The sequence below is a fragment of the Pongo abelii genome, chromosome 9 (assembly GCF_028885655.2).
Source record: "Pongo abelii isolate AG06213 chromosome 9, NHGRI_mPonAbe1-v2.0_pri, whole genome shotgun sequence".
NCBI classification, from domain to species: domain Eukaryota; kingdom Metazoa; phylum Chordata; class Mammalia; order Primates; family Hominidae; genus Pongo; species Pongo abelii.
The window spans coordinates 70658686-70670179 of record NC_071994.2 but is presented as its reverse complement, the minus strand read 5'-3'; the positions used below and the strand labels follow the sequence as shown (position 1 = coordinate 70670179).

Here is an 11494-nt window from a genome sequence, read left to right as displayed (position 1 = left end):
TAACTTTTCCTTAAAACTTTAGAGGGTGAAAAAAATCCACTTAAACATTGAAAAATCTGGCTGGGCGCAGTGGCTCATGCCTGTAATCCCAGCACTTTGGGAGGCCGAGATGGGTGGATCACTTGAGGTCAGGACCAGCCTGGCCAACATAGTGAAACCCTGTCTCTACTAATAATACAAAAAAAATTAGGAGTGATGGTGTGTGCCTGTAGTTCCAGCTACTCAGGAGGCTGAGGCAGGAGAATCACTTGAACCCGGGAGGTGGACGTTGCAGTGAGCCAGTTTATAGCTTTCAGTCAAGACATGTATATTGGTTGAAATACTGATACAGTTATTCCATAGAAATTTGTTACAGCCTGAAATGATTTTGATTTTTCTCTGTTAAAATGACTTTCTCTGATACTTAAATATTTTAAAATAAAAAAGCAATATCTAGAACAATAGTTTAAAATACAGAATAGGTTTCTAAAATGAATGTTATTTGATTTCATCATATATTAACAAATTTTAGTAAGTTGTTTTTAAACTAGAGGTATTGAAGCAGAGAGAAATGAAGTCCTTTTACTGGAAATTTTCATCTCTTAATGTGTTAATTGATTTTTACACATATCATTTTAAACATGGAAATGATGAAGGTTCTAATTATAATGAGTAGTTGTTTTTGGATTGTTCAGGTACACTGCCTCTTTCCTTCAGACACTGGGGCTCTTTTATGGTCACTGAGTATTATTGTTTTTTCAAGTCTTCAAGCACGTCTTGCTTTGTGATTTTGGCCCATGCATTAGGGATTTTACCTTTACCTGCAAATTTTTTCTGATATTTTTCTTCTAGATTTGATCTGAAATGAGAGACAAACCATTTCCAGTATAGCTGGATGGAGGTATCCGGGGTGATGCTCCACATGGCATAATCCCCTCCTGCTTGTCGATAGTTCTTAAATGGGAAATTCCTGCCATCCCTCAAAACCAACAAACAATCACTTGCAACCAAACTAGTACAGCAATCAATGACAAAATCATCTGTTTCATACCATTCCTCCCGATTGACAGCCTGAGGACGGTGGAAGGGAACACTATGGTCTCCTTCATGTGTAGGAATTGTGTTTGTACAAATTGCTCCACAGCTGGGACACTGTTTCCAGCAGCCACAGAGATGTTCAGAGAGCATTTTCTCAATTTTAGAAACCATTGCTTCTATAGGCTTACTTGAATAATGCTGTTCTATTTTCTTCATTGTGAGATCCAAAGCTGCACTTATGGCTTCTTTAAGAAATTCAGTATGTTTTATCTCCTGGTGTTCAATGCTTATCAAGTCCCTTCGTGGAAAGATCAAGTTGCACCCCAGGCAATCACAGAATAAATCCAACCACCCAGAAGCAGTGCTGCTTTTATCTTAACTACTGATGTGGATTCATGGATGTCAGAGAGGATGGTATTCTGGATATCAATTAAGCTTTTTTCAAAAGAAGTCTTCATTTTTTCACCTCAATTGTCTGAACAATATCTTTTAATATGATTTTTGATGTAACTCCTAAAAAACGATTCTGAATTATGAAGGTATTCCCAGTAATTATCAAAGTTTTCTTCTTCTGCCAGGGAGATGAGAATGTGTTTCTCCAGGTTAGTCCTGTTTCCATTGAATGCAGGGCAGGTAGCTCGCATGTTCACCGCAATTTTAATGGTCATGTCCTCCCATATAGTAGTGGAGATTGCAGGAGTGAGCTTATACCACAGAACATCAACAAATGTTTTGATGGAGGTTGCTCCTTGACAGGAGATCTTAAAACTGATGAAGAAATCATCTTTCTTACTTTCTAGGTAGTTTACAGGATCATTTGCTCTCTTGAATGCCATGTGCATTTCCTTAAAATTCTCTCTTGCTCTTTGAAATAAACACACACATAAGTCAATGATAAATGTGTTTGTAAATGTGTATCTTTTCTGAGTAGATGCAGATTTCACTTCCTCTTCTATTGTCTTTAGAATCTCATGGAAATAATTTGGATTGTAACCACACTGTTGCTTCTACATGTTGTTAATAATTTTATTAAATCTTGAAACAATGTAGTCAGTAGTCATATTAATGAACTCTTTCTCAAAGACTGTTAATGTCATTGGGATACGGTTATGTTTCTTATTCACTTTGATATGTTTATCATAATTGATTTGAAACTTCTCTGCAGAATTTCTCGTCAGTATGCCCACAACATTCGTCTTGTTTTTGAAATACTCCCAAAGGATGTTTTCAGAATTCAAATCAGTGTCAGGCTCTGTGACTTGTGGCAGAGTTGCAGATACATCACAGACCCAGTTTTTCCAAAGTTGATTGAATTTCTCATGTAACTCTTCCTCACTCAATTCTTTGCCCTTTACAGTTAAAGCCAACTTCCGGCTTTTTTCCAATAATTCTTTTTCATAATCTGTCTTTTTCTTATTCAGCCTTTCTTGACTTTTGTTTTTAAAACTAATGAGTTCATTGGCTTGTCTTTTGCTATCTGAAATAAGCTTTTCTTTAAGGACTATTAGCTTATTTTCAAAGTTTGCTTTCCATTGAATCAGTATTTTGCTACATGGGTCTTCATTAAAATATTTTTCAAGTTCTTGCTTGACAACTTCAGATTTTTCTGTAACTAGAACCTCAAATGTGCTCACTTCAAGTGTCTGGATTTTTCCATTCTGAATCTGGTTGATCAGCTGGTTCTGCAAGCCCAGCACGTGACTCCTCAGCTCCCAGGTCCAGTGGTTATACATGGTTTCCAGTTTGTTCATGGCCATGACTTCTTGGGTGTTCCTGAAACTGAAAATAAAGTTCTCATTTATCAAGCCTCTCCACAAATCTTGAACTCGGGATTTTACATCTGATATCTTCATGATGTTTCCCCTGGATTCCTGTGTGGCAGTCATAAGAATTCTACTTTTCAGTTGCTGTACATTGTGGCTGTAGCGAGGATTGGGAGGGGCCATTGGGGGGTTGCCATCCCAGAGGTGAGCAAAGTAGCAGACGTGAGTATTGACATCAAACCTAATGACATCATTGAAGCAGGTCACGTCTAAGCACTGTTCTTGTTCAGCAGATATTGCTGCCATTTCATCTAGTTTCTTCTCTAGCCGTCTTCGTCCATCCATAGTTTGGTCCGTAGCTGTAGCTTCCCCCACATTCTGATGGACAAAGAGGCAACTTGGAAAGATTTTTACTTGTTTCATTCTCAGAAAGGCTTGGACAACTATTTGTAGGATATCTTGCATCTCTGATGGATTCTCCCCAAAAATATTGATCAGAGTCAAGTTTGCAAGTCCAATGACAAAGGTTGCCAACTCATTGTCCCTATCTTGGGATTTGTTGCTGTGTTCTGGTGCCCGAAGTCCTTCTGTGTCCACAGCAAACACAAAATCAAAGCCAAGTTCCTCCGTGAATGTCTCCTCCACCTTGAGGAGCTGCATGTAGGCCTCTTGGGTACATTTGCCTGCACTAACAGTGAACCAAAGCCCAAAAAGGGCATTCAGCAGGGTAGATTTCCCTGAGCTCTGCAAGCCAAGGATAGAAAGAACAAATAGCCGTTTGTCTCCAAGTTTCTCAGAGACCTTGTCAAAAATAGCTGCCACCTGTGTTAGAGGCACATATGCTGCATCCCCATCCATCAGCTCAATGGGAACACCAGATATCATCAGGTCTGCAGCAATTTGGGGAAGCGAGAAAAAAATCTTTTTTATGGAGGAAGCTTCTTCCAGAGCTTCATAAATCTGACCAACTTCTCTGAGAAGTTGCTCAATTCCCAAAGTACAGTCACTAATCTCTGTGGAAATGGCTTCTATCTCACTTTGCAGGCATATCAGGGAGTTACTATTAGGTGCCTTTTGCTTTACTGTTTGAACCAGTGACCACCAATATTTTTGCTTCTCATGCAGTTATTCCAAGTGTCCTGCAGTCAGGCTGTCCAAAAATACACTCAGCCACTGCAAGAAGTACAGTTTGGTGTGAATTTCTGGATGCTCTTGGAGAAACTGAAGGACAGATTGCATTAAATCATTGAGAGGAAGGGCTCTGGCCAACTGTTCATGCCGTATTATTTGTTTATCTGTCTCAATCTCACTCTTGTGTTGTTCAATGCTCTGATTTCCCTTTTCTCTAAGATGATAGAGTTCTTTATCCTTCTTACACTAATGGTGCCACAGTTGTCCCTGAAGGGGTAGTAATTTTTCCTTATTCTGAGATAATTTCATTTTCCCCAGGAAGGCCATTAGAGCCTGTGCCTTTTCTTTGGCTTCCTTGCAGTCTCTCTGGTCTTCATCAATAAGAAATCCTTGCTGGTGAGCAATCTGGGAACAGTCCTCCAAGCTGAGAGCAGTATCTGAGAGTTCTAGCAAATGTCTGATTGTAGTTGTGAGTTCCTCTGTTAATTCTGCCTCATTTCTATTCTTGATACCCATTCTCATTCTTTGGCCAGAAATATTGGTCATGGTTGCTTCTTTGTCATCGAGCAAGCAGATCAATGGCTTCAATGACTGCCACAAGTTACAGACAATTTTTCGGTTTCCTTCATTGTCATCGGAGGCTGACGTGAGGACCACAATGACAGTAGACACCACCTTCAGGAAGCTGAGCTGCTGCTTATGTTCTTTTGCATGTCCATGAAGATTGGTGAAGGTCACACAGTTGTCAAATCTGTCCTTATCTTCCCCTCCTGGACAGAACCAATAGATTTCTACAACACCCGCCATCAAGAGGCAATCTTTCCTGCTTCCTCTGCAGTGTCGGTGAAAAAACACATCATGTTTCCATTTACTGAGAAGACAGTTCATAATCTGAGATTTAGAAGCAGAGAGGCCATTTCCAACTCTTACGAAGGACACAATTGAGGTAGAGACACAACACATCTGCTGATTCTTATAATGGTTCTTCCCTTTTGGTGATTTCCTTGCTTCCTGCCAACTTCTTGTAATTTGACGGAGAGACCAGAGAGAGAATTCAATCTGAGAAGTACAGGGATTAGGCACCAAAAGGGGGAGGGCAAACTGACAAGTGGAAAGTTTAGCCGAAATATATTGTCTGGCAAAATTATCTGCACAGTGAAAAATTGTCATCTGAATATCCATTGGGTGAATGTGGGGGCTAGGCTTAGTGGATGAAGATTTAGTGGGACTATCACTGTCTTCAAAAAAGTTTTCATATGGATCAAAAGCCTCATCTTCCTGATCTGAAGCATTTGGATGTACTTGGTGTTCTGTGTTTCTGTCATCTTTGAAGACTAGGTATCTCAGCTCATAATCCATCATCAGTAGTTTCTGCAGGAAATAGAAGGGAAGCTCCTGTTCAGAGCTAGGCTGGGTGTTGTACACAGAAGTCTTATAGATCAGATGGAAATCAACTTTGCTCAATTTTTTGGGGTAGTAATGTTCTAGACCTAGACGCTGGAGTAAGTCTAGGAAGGCTCCATTTTTTATCATCTCCCATTTGTTATTTTCATTGTCATGTGGTTCATGGGGCTGTTTCTTTCCATAGAAGAGACTTTGCTTGCTCACCTCTTCCATTTGCAAAGAAGAGATGGTGACTTCTTCATAATCCCCATTAATGAGCAATCTCAAGTCTTTCTCTAGGTTTTCCCAATTGTGATCTGCTCCAAGTTTGGTGAGGACATGTGCAACTTCTTTGGACAATGATTGTCCCATGTGATGTCTCATTAATGACATGTGTTGTGTTTTCTCTTCTGAAGAAATAGCTGTGTCTCCAACTGTGGCTGTCAGACCTGTGAGAACCAGGAATGCCTGAGCCCTATAGCTCCAAATATTCTTAAGCTCCTGGTATTTATTTTGGGCGGTTTTGCATTTCATCCAGTAGGAAGCTTAACTCATCACACCCCAAGAGACTCTGAAAAGTATTGTTTATCACATGATATCCTGCAGCAGCTGCAATGGAAAGTAGCAAGAGTTGTGTGTCTGTCTGCTCTGTTTTTTGGAGATAATTCAAGAAGCAGCTGAGAGCCAAGCTGACCTTATAAGTGGACTTTCTTTGAGCTTCCTCCACTGTTTCTGGGGACTCAGATTTGACCTTTACTGAGTCCCCAGTAAATGAGGTCATTCTGGGTTTCTTTTAAGATCTCAATTAATTGAGAAAATTGGTAAATATTCACCTGCTCTTGCTCTGAATCTGGCTGGAAGATCCACTGCATGATGAAGTGAGCCTGAGGAAAGTTTGTCACTCTGCAAATGTGAGGATCCAGAAGGCTGCGCAAATGAGATTTAATACATTTAGTTTTATAAATGGAAGACTTTTTGCAAAAGTTGACAGTGTTTACTAGAAAATTCTGCAGACTCCAATCTGTGAGACATATATTAATCCAAGTGTCATAACTTTTTAGTTTTTGACTCAACATTTTCATGAAATTTATCAGTTTTTTAAGTTGCTCCTCAGGATCAGATACCTCCCAAGATTTTACATCCTCTAGAAAAACCCTGGCCTCCTTCCCAGCACTCAGTAACTCTTCCCCATCCTGGATCTGGGCAGTGATGCTAGTCAGAGTAGTGTAGCTGTCTTTCAGGAAGTTAGCCACCTGAAGAGGATCCTTAAAATTTCTTCTGTGGCTAGAGAGGATAATGTCCCAAACTGGCACCAACTGAAGCCTGCGGTCAATGACACACCAGGTTTGATTGCTGGCAATGAGGCCAGCTTTCCACTGGACAAGGCCATCTGCTTCTGGTGGGCCACCTGTTTGGGCCACAGATAATTGGACCTTGGTTTGGAAGTTTTGGGAAGTTTTGGTCTGAGTGGCTGTCTTCGAATGAGAGTCTGAAACATTCACACCTGCAGCAACTTTCACTCCAAAGCCACTGTAGCTGTCCCTTATGAAAATGTCCAGGGCCTCTGCAGACTGCTGCCTCACTTCTGCCAACTGCTCCGTGCAATAACCCTCTGAAATGGCTTTCCACCAGTAGATTCCTCCCAGGTGCAGAGGGCCTTGGTTAACATGAGAGCCAAACCTGTGGAAGAAGTTTACGATCCTGTGCCTCAGCAAGGAGAATCTGTCTGGGTTTGTTGTCTGACTCAGAAGGTCTTCAATGCATTTCAATTCCTGGACAGCAGGCTTGGATAACTGGAGCTGATCAGTGGGAAAGTGGCAGGAGGCCAGGGGGATGTAGCTGAACTTGGTTGAGCAGAAATAAGAATGCTCAGAACTTGATTGTTGGGTTTCCTTGGATTCTGGATGTTTGCTGTGATCCAAACCAGCTTCTAGACTAAACCCCCAATTTCTGTCCTTGGCCGAAGTAGTTAAACTAAAGCCCAGCTTCTCTACCATCTGGGTAAACATGAATTCAGCCTGAGGAGATGTGAATTCCTTTGTTTTCATTTGTGTTCCTTGCTGAGGACCTGAAAGTAAGAACTCTTTGGGGACACTGAGCAACTCCTCTCTCTTCTCTGTCAGGCCCCTTTGGTGGCTGGCTTTGTAAATTCCCTGGAGGGCCAGGCTTCCAGATGCCCATCTCACCACATCTCTATCTGGAAGGTTTTGCCTGTGGCACAGTGTCCACTCCATGAGGTTGAGTTGTCTCTGCAGGTTTTCCATGACTTCCCTTAGAGGCTCTTAAGGGGATGGCCAGTACTCTTCAGGGATGTCCATCGCTTGCCTCAGCTCTGCTTCTCTTGTCCTCACTGCCTCTTCCTGTCTCTTCTTCCCTTCTGTCAGCAAGTCCCTCAGCTCCTGCAGTGCCTGTTCTGCCTGCTTCTGCTTTCTCTTTGCCCTTTCCACCTGAGACTCCTGTAACGCTGAAAGACTTTTTGAGTGTGACCGGTTAAGCAGCTTCGCCAGGGCTCTTTTCTCCCATGGATGTTGTGTCTGGGATTTCAGCTTCTTGAGGTTGTTTTTGTCTAGGTGTTGTAAGGCCTGGGCACAGGTCACACCCAGGTGTTCCTGCAGCTTGGGTAACCAGTACTCAACATCCAGGCCCACTTCTCTCAGCATCTCTTGGAGGTCTTGCCTCCTTTTGTCTCTGAGCAGAGGGTTATCAGGGGTGTGCTCTCCTGTGGCCATGGCTGCATAAAAAACAGACACTCAGTTAGCTGACTGTTCTGTTCTGACCTTAGGAAGTGTCAGCCACATGGCCAAAAGTGTAAGTATAGTAGTATGCAAGTCTACAAGGCTTTCTCATTCCTCATTTAATTGTTTTAACAAAAATTTTCTCATTCCTCATTTAATTCTTTTAACAAAAATTTTTTAACTCCCTTTTTTGTGTGCAAGCCATCATTGTGGATATTTTCAATGTGGATTGCCTTTGTGGTTTGCAGGGTGGGTTGCAACTTACTAGACTTATTTTGACAATTCCTTTTACATAGAATCAATTGCATGCAAAACATTAAGATGAGAGATGGAGTTTGAAAATATGCTTGAGTTTGGTAGCTTGATTTTTTTTTTTTTTTAAAGGGTGATGGAACCAACAGATTATCTTTTCTTTACTAGTTTCTGTGAAATCTGTGTTGCCTGGTTTCCTTCCTGTCTCTGTGTCACTTCTTCCTAGGGCATTTCATGATATTTATTTGCTTTCCTGCCCTTTTAAATGTGCTACTAACCTGGTTTATGCTTGTCACTCCCTTCTTACTCTTAATTTTCCCTAGTTAATATCATCTTTCTGTTACATTAATAGCTGTCTCTCTGTTGATGCCACCTTCATCTGTGTCTGTAGACCCAAATGCTCCCCTGTATTTAATGTTTTATTAATGTTATGTTTTTCCCCTCACTACCTTCAGTATATACCCTTGACCAGCAGATGAGATGAGATTTTACATGTTTCAATTTCATACTTTATTCAGTTTCCCTTCCTCCTGTAATTCTTGTCCTACTGAATGGCACCACCTTACTTCCAGGCCAATGGACGTCTTGTTCATCCTTCTTCTTCTTAACATGAATTTAGTACATAATATCTTTTCCATTTGTCCTCTTAAACCTCTATTTAATTTCACTTCTTTTTGACACCCTATCTGTTCTCCCTTAGATGTTGCCTTCATCATGTCTATTGGATTGCTATAATAGTCATTCTATCTTCTATGGTTTGAAGGTTTGTCCTTTCCAAAGCTTATGTTGAAATTTAATTGCCATCATAATAGTATTAAGAGGCATGAGAGGTGATTAGTATTGACAGGTGATTAGGCCATGAGGGCTATGCCATCATGGGTGGGGTTAATGCTGTTACAAAAGGTTGAATTTTGTCCGCTTTTGCCTCTTGTGCTTCTGCCATGTGATGACAAAGCAAGAAGGTCCTTGCAAGATGCTGACACCTTGACCTTGGACTTCCCAGCCTCCAGAGCTTTGAGCCATAAATTTGTTTATTATTAGTTACCATGTCTCAAGTGCTCTGCTATAGCAACACAAAACAGAGTAAAACAGCATCTTGCAGTCATTTTTGTCTGGTGCATTTCTTCTTCCTCAAAGTCTCTACAATTTAAATCTGCATGTTAATTAATGGTAAACTCAGCAGCTCAAACCAATCTTTCCAATGAAAGACATTTGAAATAAGTAGAGAAAGGTATAAGACAATTTTTTAAAGCCTTAAGTAATTTACCTGGTAAAAATATCTGACAGAAGAGGTAAATAATCTGAAGCAATAATGAATGAAAAAATTCCATTATAAATTAAAGACAAAGTTTAAGGCCTTTGCAAACACTAAGTAAAAAAATTAAAGTAAAATAAAATAACTTTACAATCAGATGCATCAGAATAAAACTGCGGAAACAACAAGAACAACAACAAAACAACAAATACATGTAGAAAGTACAAATACAAGTAGAAAAAGAGTTTACCTTTAAAAACCTAACAGAGAGCTGATTTCTCAACAGCTATAGTGGAAGCCAAAAGAGAGTAGAATGGAATATTTATTTCACTGAAAGAAAATATCAGACAAAAATTTTATGTATAATGAGATATTCTTAAAGAATGATCGTGGAAAAGGGACATTTACAACAAAAATTAAAGACTTACAGTGGCAAGATTATGGCATAGGGGCAAGCTGGCTTTGCTGTCCCCACTCAGAAAACCAAAAACAAATATATAGCACTGAAATTTTTACCATCAATAACCCAGAGCTCAAGTATGAGGATGAGGCAGTTCCCAGGACCACACAGAAGCGGAAAAACTCTGAGCAGATGGTAAGAGAATCAAATTTCCACATCTGTAATGACCCTACACATTATTCTCTTTGGTACTAAGAACATAGAAAATCTCCCCCAACACCCAACTCTAAGTTTCTACACTGGAAAAGGTGAAATTGAGGTGGTCAGTCCCCTTTCCCACTTTCTTGAGTTCCCTGTAAGTTGACCTGTCTTTGCCTTAACCCACAGGAAGCAGCATGACTACCTAAAGGGATAAATATCCCTGAGGACAAGCAAAGACAAAGGGAGGAAGTGAGAATATCATCCGCATCCTAGGGAATTCTGCTCTGTAACTTGGCCAAAGGAGATGCCAAATCAGAGTGGCTGTTTAGCAGCAGCACATTGTAGGAGGTATGTTCCATAGGTCCCATGGGCATGAACCATTAACCAGCCTTCCCACATTGCTGGGATAATCCTTTTGAGACCTCCCCCATTCAGGACAGGCAGTGCTATAATCGTTTACCAGAGCCAAGGTAAACTTAGACTTAAGGCACCACCTAGACTTAAAAAGGAGGCAGCAATCTAGTGGTAAATATTCACTAAATAAATATATTAAATAAAAACCAGAGCAAGCCAAAGAAAGAAAACTGGAATAAATAACTTCTCCTTCAATGCAAAGGCATTGATACGTGCCCACAAGAAACAACAACAATCAGGGAGCCATTACCTCCTCAGAAAGACTAAGCAAAAATCCAATGACTGACTCTAATGAGATAGTGATCTGTGAATTCTCTGCCCAAGAGAAACTCAATTATCTCTAAGGTAAAGCAGTTCAGAAGCATGTCAGAAAGTGTAACAAAGAGATTGAAACAATAATTTAAAAAACCAAACAAAAATATTGGAACTGAGACATACGTTTGCTGAAGCAAAGAACCCTTTAGAGGCTCTCAACACCAGAATGAACTAAGCAGATGAAGGAATCAGTGAACTCAAAGACTGGCTATTTGAAAGTAGATAGTCTGATGAGAAAAAATAATGAAAAGGAACAAAGACTGCCTGAAAGATATAGAAAATTACCTCAAGGGACCAAATGTAAAAATTGTTGCTGTTCAAGAGGGAGCTGAGCAAGAGTAAGAGAGTAAGTGGTAGAAGGCTTATTTAAAAAAACCAAAAAAACAAAAACAGGATGGGCATGGTGGCTCACACCTGGTAATCCCAGCAATTTGGGAGGCTGAGGTGGGTAGACTGCTTGAGCCCAGGAGTTTTAAGCCAGCCTGGGCAGCATGGCCAGGCCCTGTTTCTACAGAAAAATTCAAAAATTAGCTGAGTGTGGTGGTATGTGCCTGTGGTCTCAACTACTTGGGAAGCTGAGGTGGGAGGATCTCTTGAGCCTGGGAGATGGAGGTTGCAGTGAACATGG

General features: G+C 40.6%; 1 protein-coding gene across 1 annotated transcript; it reads right to left on the bottom strand.

Moving 5' to 3' along the window:
• Positions 1–458: 458 nt before the first annotated feature.
• On the bottom strand, positions 459–9161 carry LOC100438894 (interferon-induced very large GTPase 1-like). The gene is given in 4 exon segments (XM_054524758.1): positions 459–1394; positions 1397–5816; positions 5818–6063; positions 6065–9161. Coding segments are annotated over 4 exon segments (7293 nt in total). The 5' UTR covers positions 8024–9161; the 3' UTR covers positions 459–726.
• Positions 9162–11494: the final 2333 nt, after the last annotated feature.